Raw genomic sequence first — 16,703 nt, forward strand, 5'->3', positions numbered from 1 at the left:
TACTTGGCCGGATTAATCATTGTGCAGGCAGATTATAAAAATATATACATAGAGTATACATACGGAGTACAGAGGAGTTAATAGTGAAAATCGAATTTGCTGGATATTACATAAAAAAATTCATGCTGATCCAAATCTGACTGTGTCACATCCACCGTTAGTGTAAAGGCACCAGATACTGTAGCCCGTCCTCTGTGGTTGACAGACAGAAATACAGGAGATCACTGAGTTATTGCTCCGCGGGGAGTGTGCTTTTTAGTTCCACAGTGAAAAACATGAGACGTTCTCAGACTATTATAACTACCTTCCCGGCAGAGAAGACTGAAAGACTTGAGCGAGAAGGAAAACAAAAAACGCGCGAGCCGGAGTACAAACCTAACCTTTGTAGATTTCCGTCCCTGTCGTCTATTTCTACAGTCTGAAAAACAACCCTCTTGTATTTCTGTCTGTCATGACATCAGCTGTGAAGTTGTGTTAGCGTCTGCTGACAAGAGTACAACGACAAGACTATAATGATGAAGTTGTAAAAACCGAGCAATGCCGTCCAGAATATAGAGAAATGTGGTGACAAATAGTGGGTTACCATACGCAAAAAGCACCTGCATGTGTATATAAAAACATGCAGATGAGAGGAGAAGGGAATCAAAAAGACATGCTTTCAGTACACTCTAAGAGGCAAAAACATTAACTGTTTCGGAAGACAAACCCCCCTTTTTCTGCGTTAGATTAATTTATATTTAGATGTTATTCATCTATGTTGACTATTCGCTAAGGCATCACAGAAATATGTCAATCTTATCATGCTCTAATAGTGATGACTTACTCTACAGTAAAAACAAAAACATGCAGATTTCCAGAAACCAGTCTGTGCTGCTGTACGCATATTGCTAGCGTTCCGATCGCAGAACTTCTGCAAAAAAAAAAAAAGAAAGAAAAGAGCACCATGTCTGTTTTTAAAAGGGCACCATATACTGTGACTTTTTGTATGTGTTAGTTTGCAAAAGAAAAAAAAAGGTTGAGGGGGAAGAACTTCACACACGAGTACACACACACATCCACGTCTCTCTTCCTCAATTAGGTTCTCTGAGTCACTGAGAACAGAAGGAACATGAGAAGACAAATGGGAGTGTAAAAGCCTCCCTGTGGGTGTTTCTCTACAAGGATACACTGGACACAGTTTTGCAAGAAAAAAGTGACGCGGAGGGGGAGAAGCTCTCTCGGGCCCTCCGAACCAGTGATATCACAGACGATACTGTGTTTTAAAGGCTAAAAAAAAATCACTCTTCACAGTAGAAAAGAAAGAAATTATAAACCAACATTAAATTGATTAACTCGTGACGTGAAGGGATTGACGAAATCATTGTAAGGCAGGGTAAGGGGGAAGAGGAGGAAGGGGGGGGGGGGGGTGGGAGAGAGGTAGAACGAAACCAAAAAAAACCCCAAGAAACAGTTGAGGCTGGATAGCAGAGCTCTATCCAGTGAGGCAGCGGGTTGTGATAAATGTTACATGAGTTAGACATGTTACCGTGACTGCTGAGGGCTTGAGGCTTGTGTGAAAATAGAAGAAAACAACGACAGATCTTAAAAAAAAAAAAAAAAAAAAAACACACACAAAAAAAAAAACAGGCGGCTGTACACGAGGAGAGCAAAGTACAACACAGTGACGCCGATACGATGAATACTGAGAAGGCTAAAGATGTTGGAGAGTCTCCCGTCTGTATGTGTCTTTATCTCTCCTGCATGCATATTCTTAGGCTAGAGTGTTTTCTGACTTGTAGTTCAAATTATAAAGAAGGTTGGAGGGGCATGGCTGGTGATATAGGAGGCCACAGCAGGTGATACTATAGAAGAGGCATTATGGTGTTATTCTCTCTGTCTGTCTGTCTCTTTTTCTTTTTTTTTGTGAGGTCTGATGAGTTTAAGACAAGAGCCCTATAGATTCACAAACGCTGCACGGGTCTGATGTGAGAGTTATTTACTCTGTCGTAGGCCACGTCTCCTCAAGTGTGTGGACGGAGTATGAAAAGAAAAACGAGGGGGTTCGGGGGGTCAGCAGAAGATCAGAAGGAGAATCTGGTTGTGTCAGGAGCGATGGCGAACGAGGGATGGTTGTCTTCTGAAGGTGGCTGAGCTCGGTTACACTTTGTGATCTTATTACTCCACGTTTATTGCTTTCCTGTCTTTCGCAGGCACTTCAGAGGATTGGGCTTTGGCTGAAGTTGAGACAGAGAGGAAGACGGGAGGTGATGGTGGTGGTGGTGGTGGTGACAGTAGAGGACGAGTGACAGACGGAGTTAAAAGTGTGCTTGTGAGCTCTACCTTGCTATCTGCGACCGAAAGTCATCGCCCGGTGGGATGCTAATCTGTCGCCGAGCAACAACGAGGTTGCAAAGGTTTATGAGTGAGTCAAGAGAGCAGTCCCCTTTTTGTCTCGTGTCAGGTGTCGGGGACCTGAGGACTCGTAAGCCCGTCCACTAGCCAACTTCAAAGAGGTCAAGAGCTGAGGTTGGGGATTGGAGGGTTGCGGTGGGGGGGTGGTATGAGAGGGACACAGAGGCTTCAGCAAAAAGAGAGAGGCTGTGAGGTTCCTGGATGTCCAGCCTCAATCCTCGCTTATGTCCTTTTGTCCCAGTGTTCTCTGCTCTATGTCTCTTTAGTCCGTGTGGTTGTTGATGTGCTTCGTCTTGTCTGGGGAGGGCGACGCCTCCGCACTTTCCTTAACCTTTCGTCCTCCTTTCCCGGTGATTACCTTGTAGCAACCGCGGGTGATCTTATACATCCAGATAGTGTTCAAAACATCCAGGGCGATGCAGGAGGTGATCCATGCCACCTGGGCGCCCAAACCCAGCCGCTCAAAGTCTGGAGTGCCAAAGGTGGCGAATACACTGGCCCAGTACGATGGCATGACAGCGATGCGCACCAGGAAGAAGACCACCGCCATGGCAACGCCGTTTAATACCACCAGCCGGTGTGAGCGGGGGTACTTTAATGCCTCGTAGAACCACCTGGAGGGAAAAGGTAATTAAGAAATGTCAGCGTGGAAGATATGTCAGCCATATGGTGAGTGAAGCTTTATATGAATCCTGGGATATGTTGAGAACAGAGAAGCGGATTATTTTCACAAGTGGGGCTGACTCACCTTTGATTCACAAAAGGTGTGGATAACTCTGAGATGAGTCGAAAGTTGGCAAAGTATGGAAGCACGCCGCGTGTCTGCAAACAGTCAAACACACAGGAACATAATGTCATTTATTAAATATGAGACTTAAATAAATCACCCGTCTTCAGTTTCTACACTCTGACTCTTGAAGAAGAACGGTAGACTCACCAGCACGTATCCATATGCGTACAGCGCCGCCAAGTGGTGACAGACGAAAAAGCTGTCCCCCATTGTGCTCCAGTTACAGGCTAGCAGCACAAGGTCTAGAGAACAGGGTGAGAGAGGTTGGACAGAGAACCAGCAAACTGATATGTCTGTTTGGCTAGGAGGAGGATTATGTACATAACAACTTCACCAGTGGTGAATCAGAGAACTAGAGGTTATTAAAGTGCAGTGCCACACCTCTTTAAAAGCTGACCAGTATTCAATCTAAAATCAGCACTGTTGCATTTGAGATTATTACTACGGTATAGTCAAGTTAATCAAGGTCTTGTGTTTAGTGTGTAGTGTAAACACTAAACACAATGACTCACTGCCCTTATGGACTGTGAGCTAGGAAAAATGATCAACAGACTTATAAAAAGAGAAATAACTCACCATAAAGTAGGTAGCCACATGTTATGGCTACATTTAACTTGACAAGGCCGGGGTCACCCCTGTGGAACAGCAAAGAAACACAGTGTAAACACTACTGTGGACATGGGCGTAACAATACAACCCTCAAGACAAACAAACAAGGAGGAGGAAGCTACTTGCTGCTATAAAGACATCTAAAAAAAACTATTACATCAGTTTCTCTGATCGATAATCTACTCCTGTAAAGAGAACACGAGCACTGTGGACACACTAATCAGGAATCGGGTAGAAAGGTCATTCCAGGTTGATTGTCTAATGATTGTGTAACGTTGATGAGTTGCTGTGATAACCTTGTGACATAGTTAGGTCTTGATTAAGAAGAACAGCTGCAATCAGCATTGTTTGTGGTAAGCTTTGTATATTTGAATATATGCGTTGCTGACTGACTTTCTCTCCTTTGTCAACCCTTCTGAATAAACTGTGGTCAGGTCAAGTTCATGAACCCACGAGTTGCTCTGGTGACCGTTCGGCGTCCTTACAAATAACATTGTTCAAAATAAGAATGAGGATGTCTTCGCTTTGACGGACACCTGATCCCGGTGTCAGTCGCGAGTATCGTATAGCAAATGACTCTGGCGGACGGCTTGTGTAACAGAACCCTGTGAAAGCACACACTGTATACACCCTGAATGCAAACTGGCGTCTGCTGCTTGAAGACACACCTTACCCAACAGATGACCCTGAGCTCACCGATGTCAAACCTTACCCTGCCCGTTTCACCAGAGATAACTCACCTCGCCATCTGCCTTTGTATTTTAACCATGTAGATACAGTGTGGAATATATGCCTGTATTTGTAGGCATGTGAGACATAAATGCATCTTCTGCTACATCACTAACACCTTGAGGCTTTTCTTTGCCCCGACTAGGCAACTTTGTACAGAACTTGCTCGCACTGTTAATGAAGCATTGTGTCTCTTGCTCCCCTTATGAATCTAATCTAATCTCGGTTTCACAAGTCTAGCGCTAGGTTCACATCCTGTTAAAGTGATCATTGTATCACTTTACGAAAGAAAGAAATGCAGCGAGCAAATGTAAGCTCTCCTGCCAGCGTGACAGTCAGAGAGTCTGCCGGCTACAGTCAGAGAGTCTGCCGGCTGCTGTCACAGTCCAAAGGCTCCCTGATAATCAAATCGGTGTGATCCTAATTAGATGGACGGTAAAGCTACGCTCCTCTCTGAACGTATGCTTAACTGACTGGAATTTGGCCTAGAATGAGATATGGAGGCTTTTACACAGGAGTTGTCATAAGAACATTGAACTCCACGAGTCTCTCAAACCACTTCTAATAACAGATTAGCTTTAAGTGGCAATTATGATTATGATTTTAAGAGATGTTATATAATTATAAAAATGACATATACTGATAGCCAATCCTTCCTTATTGTTAGCCTTTGAGAGTTACAATAGCCAAATCTAAATGATAAGGGAGTTCCAATATGTTCACAAAACTAACTTAAATGTAAAATGATATGTAGAATTTATATTGCGTTTGCTACATAATGGATTGACAATTTATGGAGAATATTCAGTAGTTGCTTGTAAATTTTTTACAATGCAGCAGCTGCATTTCAGGGTTTTCTTTTCAATGGAACATCTTCTGTTGTAACATCACCTGTGATGAATGTCCTGGATTCTGTTCTCTCATACATCTCTGTGACTGTCACGTCGCCTTAGTTGCCTGCCGTCCAAGAATTTTTTTTTTCTTAAAAAGGCATAAAATTTTATGTCAAACTATTTCCACTTTATTTCCGTCTCCGCTCAGCTCTGTGATGACATGGTGTTGACAGATGTAGTAATATTTTTTACTGTTATTATTACTACTGACTCAACAGCTGGACTTCCAGCTCTGCAATGTTAAATTAATCTTACAGCTTTTTAGATCTTTAGTTTACCATAAAAACAGGATAATAATGAGGCTCAATGTCTTTAATGTCGAGTTTATATTGGACATTTCGTACGTGCTGACCTTAACCTAACATGACCCTGAAATGTGCTCCCTCACACTGGCCCTGCACATGTTAAGTTCAAGTCCAGATAAGCCAATCAAGAAATGCAGCAGAGGTGGTGGTGGTGATGGTGGTTGAGAGAGAGGGGTGGATAGAAGGGGCGGAGGGGCGGTCAGACACGCTGCTCGTTAACTGAATGGATTATGATAACAGCCAAGGCCCGAGCCGGCGGCCAGAGCGACACGCTGAAAGAGCCCCCGAGCAGCTGAAAACAATGCGGGTTTTCTAAACAGCCTGGATCTGGCCACTCCGGGCTCTATTGAGAGAACAATGCTTGCATGTGTGACAGGTCTTAATGATGCTGCGATATAATCAGATTGACTGGAGAATTAATGCTTTTTTGCGCCACTCCGGTGTTTTTACAGAGGGATCGGGCTGGGGTGTTGAGAAATATAACTGGGGGGGAAAAAAAGGGAGTTAAGAAATAAACGGCAAAACTGCACGCCGGCTAAAGCTGGAACGGGAATACTATAATACTACTGGTACTACTTTCACATAGAAATCACCTTTTTCTTCACGGCAGCTGAAGGAAATCATGTGATAGGAAAAAAATGCATTAAATTTAGTAAGAAAAACTGTACATTAAAAAAAAGCTTCAGGGAGGAGGGCTAAGATGCTAAACACCTGAACACTCAGCAGATGAAGACTAGTAACCCCCCCCCCCCCCGCCATCTTTAGTCCCCTCGCTCCTCCCTCTTGACCTCCCCCTCCTCTCACTTTCTCTTTTCTCCTCTTTTTCGCTCCATCAGCGGTGCTGGCTGGGGCCGACAGAGAGACAATAAGAGTGAGGGAGGTGTGCTGCATTGATTCGACAGCCACAGAGATGTGGGGTGCTGCTACAACGGACAGCTAGAGGGAGGAGGAGACTCTCATAGAGGGTTTTTTTTCTTTTGGGGGGGGGTGGGGGGTGAAGACTAGGCTGCTGTTGTTTGCTATGAAAAGGAGCCTTGTTGGTGGGATTCTAGTGTGTCTGCTAGATAGCCGAAGAGGAAGCGAAACAGAGGGAAAAAGGGAAAGAGGGAGAGAAGAGGAGGAAGGAGTGTCACAAGAATGTAAAAAGGGAGAAGTGAGAGATTGACTGGAGATATCGGGAGAGTGAAGAAGTCAGTGATCCAAGTAAGACGGAGCAGCAGTAGCACAGAGAGAGTAGAAGAGAGAAACAGAGAGGAAAGAGTAAAGACAATAATCAGAGGCTAAATCCACTGAGTCTTCAACTCTCTGGAGGCTCGGCTGACACATTAGATCCACCCGCTCCCTTTCACTGTTTTGCTCTGACTCCAAAAAAGGTATTACCTACCAGCTCTGACAATCCTTCACTAACAAACAAACACAAAAAAACTCTTCCACCTTCATCTGTTTCCTCCTTTCTCCTGTGAGCTACTCCTGGCTGTCTCTCTGAACAAAAAAGACAGATAAGGTGTCTCCTAAAAGTGCTTTTAAACCTGCCAAAATGACAAAGCATACTGTGTCTGTGTTTTTTTTTTTTTTTTTTATTTTAATTGCTTTAGAGTGTCAGTTTACATAATTAAATAACTGTCAGTATTAATTCATTTCACACTTTTTTTCTGCTGCCTTAAGATATGCTGTAGTGTAAGTTCCTCTTACCAGACGGGGTTGGCGTTGACCTCGTCGTCAAACCACAGGATGTACAAACAGAACAAACCCACGATCAGGGCGTGCACGGTCGACACCAACCTAGAGATAGATGGGCACACACACACACACACACACACACACACACACACACACACACACACACACACACACACACACACACACACACACACACACACACACACACACACACACACACACACACACACACACACACACACACACACACACACACTGTAGTAAATAAAATGATTTATCGTAACAAAATAAAGAGGCAATCATTAAATACGGGCGTGCATATGTCTCTGCTACACGTGTTCTTTGTGTCCATGTCCACGTCAACTTCTTATTTTATCAGGGCTGTTACAGCATCCTGCCTGACCTTTGGAGTAGCTATCTGGACCACTGAAGAGATACTCCAGAGCTCCAGTGTCTCTTATCTGTCCTCTAGCAGAAACACAGTTCCTCCACTGTCACCATGCAGCCCACTGGGGCACGGCGGGCCCCAGTTCACAGGCAGCTGGAACAGCAGCAGCAGCAGCCGGCCGGCCTGAGCCCCGGCCAAGACCGGCTCTACAGATCAGCTACTGTATATGACTGGATGAGTCCATTACTACTGCTGGCACTGACAAAAAAATGACTGTGAAGTGTCTTAGAGTGAAACGGCCATGGAGGAACTTGGCCGAAACGAGTGTGGTTCAGCTGTGTGGGCTATGTTACACATCTAAGCAATCACACTATTTCTGGTCTAAAAAAAGAAAAAGCGTAGATAATTTCTGCTTGACGAGAACTCACAAGGCTTAGTGTGAGTGCTTCTTTACGGTAGAAAGCGGAAAATAAATGCAATGTATTTAAAAGGGAACATTCTATACAATGTTGTGAGGCTTTGGCGAAGAGATGTTACAAATCTTGCAGCCACTTTCTGGTTCTTATACTGAGATGTTCTTTATTATATTTGAAAGAAAAAAAGAAAAGAAGTGAGGTAAACAGAAAAAAAGGGAGTGAGGGGAGGGGGGCTATATTAAAAACAGTCTTGTAGTTGTGGCAGCTGTGTTCAACATCAAGCATGTGACCCCACTCTTTCTTTTGAAATGCTTTCTCCCTCCTTGCACTTAAGTCATGGTTACATAAACAACACACTGACACACTGAGTGCTGGATGTTATGTAACAGCAGACCACTCTAAAAAGGTGAACCATCAGGACCTGGACCTTTGACTGTTTTTGCAACCACTACTCGATCAATGCGGCCTGTACTTCAAAAATATCGACTGGTTGTGTGAATGAAGGATTATATGTGAGCATTAGCAGACGGATAATGAAAACAATAGCCGTGAGTCGGTGAAATGCGTTACACAACTACAAAATTTATTGCCCTCTGAACTTCACCCCTGAAGCTTTCCGTTTGAAACTTGAAACCGGATCGCGCCCCGCCAGGCCTTTTGCTTCACAGCTGTAGTTGTGCGGAATGATGTTGAGCCCCCCCCCCCCCCCCCCCCCCCCCGCAGGCGTGTTGGGGTCTGTCTCGGTCAGAGCCACATCACCAAACGCGCTGCTGTTTGCTTTCCCAGTGGAGGTCAGTATGGTCAGGGTGTCACGACCGTGTAACAACCCTGTTCTAGGGAAGAGTGACTCAGCAGAACGACGGGATGGTTTTATGACACTGGTGCACGCGTCATAAAAAAACTGTAAATCCAGAACAGTTTAATCAAATACACAAAGAGATGCTGGTGGGCGCTCTTTTGCTAGAATCTGCAATATCTGAGAGGAAAACGTCCATTCAAGTATGTCTTTCACATCTGGATCACAAAACACTACATCCAGTGAGAGTTCACTGACTCACTGACTACTTTTAATGAACTGCTTTTGAGTGATGAACTGTATTTAAAAACCTGTAACCATGACATGAACATAAGGAAGGTTTTCTGCAGTGCTTCATAGTGGAGGCGGGCCACCTCGTGTGAAACAAACCACCTCTACTAACATCATTAAAATCCTGCTTTTTGAAATAAAACATTAAACCTTTTAGGGGAGAAGAGCAGAGGCGTAATTTCACCAGCAAATGCTATGCTATTACTTCAAGCTGCCATCTACTCACTAACTTAGTATCCAAATCTACTAATTTGGTACATCTGGATACTAATTTGTTGTTTGGAAGTCACCACTGGATATCAAAAGAGAAATGAAACTATTCATCAATCAGCAGGACCGGGCTCATGATAATCATTTACTGGTTTTAGTTGTTTTTTCAAGCTTGAGTGCAAAGATTTGCATTTCTTGTATGAGAGACAACTGAATATTTTCAGGGGGTTTTGGACTGTTTGGGCAAAACAAGACATTTGAAGATGTCACCTTAGGCCAGGCATGTCCAAACTGTTCCATAAAAGGGCCGCGTGCCTGCAGGGTTGTTGTTCCAACCAATCAGGAGACAGACATTTGAGATCTGAAGGCCGAGATCAGTTGATTAAATGAGTCGAGCCTGCTTGGTTGGTATGAAAACCTGCAGTCACGTGGCCCTTTACGGAACAATTTTGGACATTCCTACCTTAAGCTGTGGGAAATTTGACAAAACATTGAATCAGATGCAACCAGTGATCATTACATTATCAATCTCAACATCATTTGTCTTAAAAATGTATTAAAACGTCCATCACTATCTCCTTAAAGCCAAAGGTCACATCTTATTTGCTGAAATATCACATATGACAAACCGTAACTTTTAAGAAGCTGGAAACAGCCAATGTTTGACATGAATCATGTTATATTATTATAAATTTGTTGTCAAACTGCTTTCAGCATTTTGACAAAAAGCTCTGGTTTCCATGTGGTACAAAGATGGAACTAGAGCCCTACCGATGCATTGGTGAGCTGATATTACCAGCTGATATTGGCCTATCACAGATATATCATATCGTACCAATATGTGCTGATATTTTTTTAATTTCTTAAAAGTTATATAAGCAGCATTTTATGTATATTTGATCCTTTTTCTTAATTCAAGTTTAATATATGTACGTTTATATGCATTGATGTCATTTTACACCCTAACCTTGACCATAAATTTATTTTTAAGCTGGAACATATCAATATCCAAGTGTTTGATAACCACATTTTGGGATCATTGCAAAAATAATGCGGGTTAATGTATATATTCTGTACATACATTATCAGCCAATATATTGATAGTGTATTTTTTTGCTTCCTAATATCAGTATCCGCATCAGCCCCTAAAATCCAGCATTGGTCAGGGCCCTAGATGAAAGTGACAGCATTTAGAGGTTAGATGCATTAAGAGCGGCCTGCAGAGATGGAGAAACGGGACACACCTGGAGTTCCACTCGGTGAGCTTGGTGGGAGGCAGCCGTCCATAACCCTGCGAGGTGGCGGACGAGAGCAGAGGACTGGCCACGGAGAAAAGAAGCTGGAAACCCACGAAGCTGCCAGCTACCACGGTCAACTCTCTCGTCTCCATCACTCACCTAAACACACCGGGGGAGGAGAGAGGGGAAGGTGGGGGGGAGGAGGAGAGGATACAGAGAGGGTGACACACATGGACAGGTTCAATCGACGACTGTCAGTCATCCTGGGCAGCGCCAGAGGACAGACTGAGGCGGCGGCGGCGGTGAGAGGGAGAAGTGGCACCCTACGTGCTTTATCCAGTTCACAAAGAAAAGAAGAAAGGGAAAGAGACAGAGGGGAAAAAAATATATAAGCCGAAGACATGGGCTGTCTAATGCAAGTGACATGAGAGCTTTAGACAAGCAGGACAGTTCATAGAGAGGGAAGAGAAGATGAAAGGCAGAAAGAAAGAGAGGCACTGGAGTTGAGTGCAAAAACAGAAAAAAATAAATGAAAAAAAGTTATGGGGTGTAGTGAATACAGTACGTAGCATGGCGTTTAGATTGGGAATAAAAATCCTCATTATTATGTATATTTTGCAAGGGGGATTACAGTGGGTTGTTTGGGACATGCTAAAAAAAATCCCTGAGAAGAAAACAAAGGCTGAGCGAGGAAAGAAAAGAGGATTGTCAAGATGGAGCAACGGGCTCAGCTGACGAGACGGAGGCTGTGAAACACTGCTCAGTTTTAGGCCTAAATTCTGCTTGTTTCATTTGATCTCATGCGTTCAAGTGTTTTTGGTAACAGCGGATCGAGGGTCAAGTCGTGGATTGGCAGGAATTGAAACAAAAGGAGAGCAAACACAGAGGTTGTATGCAGATGTGCAAACACACAATCGTACAGAGTTTACACAAAAACTGAAGAGACATGTTTGTCCTCATTTAGGTCAACTGACTAGAAACCTGTCTTTTCAATTGGGAAATATGGAGTGTGAAATAGTCCAAAAAATTGGTCTTTTCTGGCCCGTTTTTGAATGAGAGAAGCGGAGTAGGTTCATTTAAGTAGATGGCACAACTTCTCACAATGTCATTGTTATCTCAAAGTTGTTTAAGTTTAACAACAACAAAATTCGGACTGTTTTGTTTGGGAGCTGCCGGATGTCTCAGGGTCAGACCAGAGCATCAACAACCCGCTAACTCACTGCCAGGACTCCTAGACAAAATAGGAAGTGAAGTACAGTTGTCCTGATAATTCAAAGTCCTGAGCTTGGATTGATGACTAGATATCTGGACATAGGGCACACCTTGGGAGCCTTCCTCCTAATCTTCAGTTTCCACCTTCACAAAAGCTGAAAAGATATCGCAAGTGGGATGACACCACAAAACTGATAAAAAAAAAGTTACAGGAAACCTTGGATACTACAGTTCATCCTCAGCCTGACCTCTCATCGGTTTTCTCAGCTATTACAACATATCACACGCTGTGCTTGTCTGGACTCTGGCCCGAGAAAGGTCCAGGAATTCTGATTAAACTACTGAAATTATGCAAGCCCCGGAAAACCACTTGTACCAAGAGAGCTGACGATTAGGATTGCGCAAAGTGAGGATTATTAGAGATTGGTACACAAGAAAGGTGGGAAAATGTATGTATCATAGCCATGTCTAAAGCAACATAAGTAGTATAGCCTCAGGACAGCGCATGACACTGCAGGCACGCAGCCCTACATTAAAGATCTATTTTTACTCGAAAAATGTCCGATGTCATGTGTGCATACTGTTCCGTCAAATAGAAGGAAACAAAGCATGGTAACAAGCTGCTGAGGAGAACAAAGCCCCTCAAGATGAAGTGCATCAAACAAGCAAAAAACCCCATGCTGCCACAAACAAGCAAAACACCATGCTGCCACAAATAGTTCAATCATCCTACTCAAAGCTTCACAGCTGAGCTCTGCAATCACTTGAAACATCTGCAGAAAGAACTTCAAAGCGGATCATGGATCATAATTGATCCCCACACACACACACACACAATCGAAGTGGTTGCGGGGCGTACAACTGTTTCTCCACTGTTTCTACAAAACTGGCATGTTCAACAGGAAAGCTGAGGCTGGCATTATTCTTCTTGGAGGAAGCCACAACACACTGAGTGCCTCTTATTGTCCTTCCCTTACAGCAGCTATGCACATTCCCTGGGCCACGTTGATCATATGCTGCATGTGCCTGAATAATTCATTGGCATTCTTCACCTGGCAGACTGGTTCACACTGCCCCATGGGAAGAAGCGACACACACACACATACACATACATATATATATATATACAGAGAGAGAGAGAGAGAGAGAGAGAGCCTCCCTCACTGCGGTTGACAGCCCGGACAGGAGAGCTGCTCTACCGTCCACGTTTGACCTTGTTCCGCTGGAATATCCTGCTGCTGTCAGCAAACCGTGACCCCGTGACATATCGACCTAACATAAATAATAGCGGTTCAATTTCCCCCCCACCCTCCCTTGTTCCTTTGGAAATGTAAACCGGCCCCATGTCTACCGCATTGCTACACCACACCAATGGGTTTGACTCGCTGTGTGGAGCAGCTCTTCAAGCACAATCCTCGGCCAGCTCCGGCTGACCAATCTCTGCAGGCAGGTTGAGTCATGACATGAATACTGATGAATAAATAGTGATTACAGCCGGGTGTTTTTTAAGCTGACTGGGATGTTCCCCTTTTTATGCACACAAACTCTGAGAAAGAAACACACTCATCTTGTGATTTGGAGTATAGTGTTCACTGCACAAAAGCAGCGGGCGTGTGCAACTTAAAAGTCTAAAAGGTATATTTAAAAAGAGTAAAGTGGCTCTTTCTCCTCGATAATTCCTATATGTTTAGCGGCGGCTGCAAAGTGCATAATAAAGGCATTGCAGGGCAGTTGTTGAGAATGGCGAAGCCGCGGAGACACCGTGGATATCGGCCACATTATCACTCGTAAAGAAAAACGGAGCGTTACAATACAAGTAAGGCAGGGTTTTTTAACGAGTTGTAATAAAAAAGCGGTCGAGTCACAACCCGCTGATTAACAAGAGCAAAGTTGTTGGCTTAAACTGTGCGAACTGCTACGTCTGCTGCTGCCACGGAGGAGGCGCAGAGCGGTTGCAGTGCAAACACTTGTACGGTTCATATATCTAAATTGGGGAAGATAAACACAACAGGCGTCGGTCAGCGTTATACCTTCCGTGTTGTAAGGGTATATAGACAGCTCTGTTACCTGCTATCCGTCGCATAGGTCTGTGTAGGGCGGATATAGCTCCCGTTTAGCCGCCGTCTTCTCCACTTTCTTACAACTTGACGTTAGCTAGCAAGTCGGCTAAACTGTTACAGCCCGCTGGCTCTCCCTGTGCGACCCCAGGAAAGAGAGAAACAGCCTCCCGTGCTACGCAGACAGAGCCGCCGCCGCCGAACCACCATCACAGCCCGCAGACAACACACGACTCTCCCCCACGGCAACGTCTCCTTACTGCCATGTGTTTTTCTACTGATGTGTCCGATTAGAAAAGTTTTAACTGGTTTTTATTTTGGCGTTGACAGTAAGAGTTGGTCGGTGACGTCGACACGTAGCCCCTCCACCTCCTATCCCAAAACCGCGTGCACACGCCCCCTCAAGGCACAGGCTACGCCCACGAGGAACAAAGGCCACATTGCTGTATTATTGATAACCTTATAATGATAAGATGACGATAACCCACCGCAGCTGGGATAGTGGTTTTGCATGCTTTACCCCATTTACTACAAATCATTTGTTCATTCATTAAACCATGCTGCTGACTGTGTTATTTTTCCACTATCACAGCTGTGGTTTCCATTCATTTCCAGACATCTATTAGGTAACTTGCTTGCAATCTGCATTCATTGTTGGTAATTTAAGTCAAAACAGTAGAAACCTTTAAAAAAAAAAATCAATCTATTCTACACTGTAACTGAGTCACCACTCAATTGTAATATAATTGGCATGATGCAAACTTGAAAGGGTGCTGTGACGGATTACACAACACAAGCAAGTTCCAATCTGTTTCCTTAAGCCTGAAGAATCTGTCTTTTATCATAATGCAGTGACTGGAAGGTGAAACAGTGTTTATGATTATGAAACTGCACAGCTTACCTTCAAAAATGTAAAATACACTTAAAGAGTGCAGCCACAGATTATGTTTCTAATCCATTACAGTTTAGACACAGAGCGGGCATTTAAATAAAATAAATAAAAAACCACAGATGTTTGAAGAACCCAGGTAAGCCAACCAAAGCTCCCACAGTTCAGAAGGTATTTTCATAAACTTCAAATACTCTTCTAACCATTGGAAATTTTTTTGTATGTTCTTGCTATCTTCTTTATTATTACTACTATTATTGTGTATGTATGTATGTGTGTGTATATATATATATATATGTGTGTGTGTGTGTGTATGTACGTGTGTGTATATATACGTATATACATTTTATTTTTATTTATTTTTAAATGAACTGAACTGTGAACAGTATGTGTGTGTGTGTACATTTGCAGCATGATACAAAAGACTTTCAACCTGTTACGCAAGTTACAACTATTTCTCCTATCCAGGTGGCTTAGAAATCATATATAGAAGTGATAATACACATTTAAAATTCAGTTTCATATCTCAAAACAAAATTAGTCAGTGGTCCAACTTTAGAAATAGATTCAACATATTTTAATGGTGCATTGAGATGCTTAGAAGAGCCTTTTAAGAATTTTTGAAATGGCCTCTAAACCAGCAATATGTATAGTTAAACAATTGTTCTGGATTTATTTTAGTGTAAAACGTACTTTGTGACTTAAATTTAATGGTAATACATGTGAGGCACAAACTGGGGCTAGTGTGGTTCATTAATAAGCAGTGAAAAGCTCCCGTCCTGCAGCATAGTGATCACATGACTTGCAGTGTGGTGTTAGTCTGGTTTCTTTGTTGGTGATAATCAACCAAAAGACGTTGGAATGCAGTAGGAAATGGACACACCTGGTGAATTCCTTAAAACGGGTACATTTAGGAGTAAACATCTAACCCACACACAGTGAAGGCAGAAGTCAAATCTAAGCTGCATTGTGAGCATACTGACGGAATTGACACGTGGATTGAAATGAATGACTTTTTTTTTTTTTTTTGAGTATGTTGTTCTTTGTCATGGTGGTTAGTCAAGGCTGTCTGTCTGGTTCCATCGCACAAACGGAGAGGAATTTTCTCCCACACTCCCTGTACTGGCCCGTATAGAGCTCTCAAGGCTTTTCACATCCTGCATGTTTAGTGGAAATAGCCTTGAGCTTACATTGTGTGGCGCCAAAGGCTCAATAACCCCCTTTGAGCAAAGTTAAAATAGACACAATGACATACATTTGAGGTATCGGTTTTATTGAATTGCAGTGAAATGAAGAGAGTGAGAAGTAGTCGTACCTTTTATTAAATGAATGGGTGAGCGAGCATGCAGGCTTAGGCATTTTTGAAAAATGGAGTGCATATTCCCTGAGAAAATGGAAGAGACAGAAATGTGAAGCCAAGAGCTACTAACTCAATGTGCAACCAGATAAAACCTCAGATAAGAGACACCTTAGACATTATGGGTCGATTAGAACCAGAAAGCCCCGATAAAATGAGTTTATGATGCAATACAAATTTAAAGATAATTTGATTTCAGTGTAAAAAATTCAAATGACTTTAATATTTCCTTACCAGTCTAGCAGAGAGGAAACAAAAAGCATAGAGACTGACTGGTTGAGCGAGTCAGCGTGTGAGAAAGCACACAGAGATGGGTAAATGATATTTGTGTCGATTGAAAGAGTGTGTCGAGACAGGCTGAATGTAATCCTTTCTCTAACAATGAAGAGCCCTGCAGATTTACTAAACATCAGCTGCTAATTAGAGCAGATCAGATGCCAATCACGGGAGCG

The 16,703-nt window shown here is 43.2% G+C and overlaps 1 protein-coding gene across 2 annotated transcripts; it reads right to left on the reverse strand.

The window, feature by feature from the left end:
* Positions 1–1,372: 1,372 nt before the first annotated feature.
* tlcd4b (TLC domain containing 4b) lies at positions 1,373–14,300 on the reverse strand. Of its 2 annotated transcripts, XM_053338759.1 has the most exons (7): positions 14,016–14,300; positions 10,743–10,895; positions 7,410–7,499; positions 3,758–3,816; positions 3,329–3,423; positions 3,140–3,213; positions 1,373–3,005 (listed from the first exon to the last, which is right to left on the reverse strand). In XM_053338759.1, exons 2-7 carry the CDS (start codon positions 10,886–10,888, stop codon positions 2,654–2,656), a joined length of 816 nt encoding a protein of 271 aa, XP_053194734.1. In that variant the 5' UTR covers positions 10,889–10,895; positions 14,016–14,300; the 3' UTR covers positions 1,373–2,653. The 2 variants fall into 2 exon arrangements, with proteins under 2 accessions (XP_053194734.1, XP_053194735.1); XM_053338760.1 differs by lacking the exon at positions 14,016–14,300 and having other exon boundaries at positions 10,743–11,006.
* Between the last annotated feature and the right edge of the window lie 2,403 nt (positions 14,301–16,703).

The sequence above is a fragment of the Scomber japonicus genome, chromosome 18 (assembly GCF_027409825.1).
Source record: "Scomber japonicus isolate fScoJap1 chromosome 18, fScoJap1.pri, whole genome shotgun sequence".
Classification (NCBI taxonomy): Eukaryota; Metazoa; Chordata; class Actinopteri; order Scombriformes; family Scombridae; genus Scomber; species Scomber japonicus.

Bases quoted from the DNA above. Each gene is read 5' to 3' on its own strand.
- tlcd4b (XM_053338759.1), bottom strand. From the start codon at position 10,888: ATGGAGACGAGAGAGTTGACCGTGGTAGCTGGCAGCTTCGTGGGTTTC. The intron at 7,500-10,742 runs GTGTGTCCCGTT...ATCTATCTCTAG, and splicing joins CTCACCGAGTGGAACTCCAG to GTTGGTGTCGACCGTGCACG. The intron at 3,214-3,328 runs GTGAGTCTACCG...GACTGTTTGCAG, and splicing joins ACGCATATGGATACGTGCTG to ACACGCGGCGTGCTTCCATA.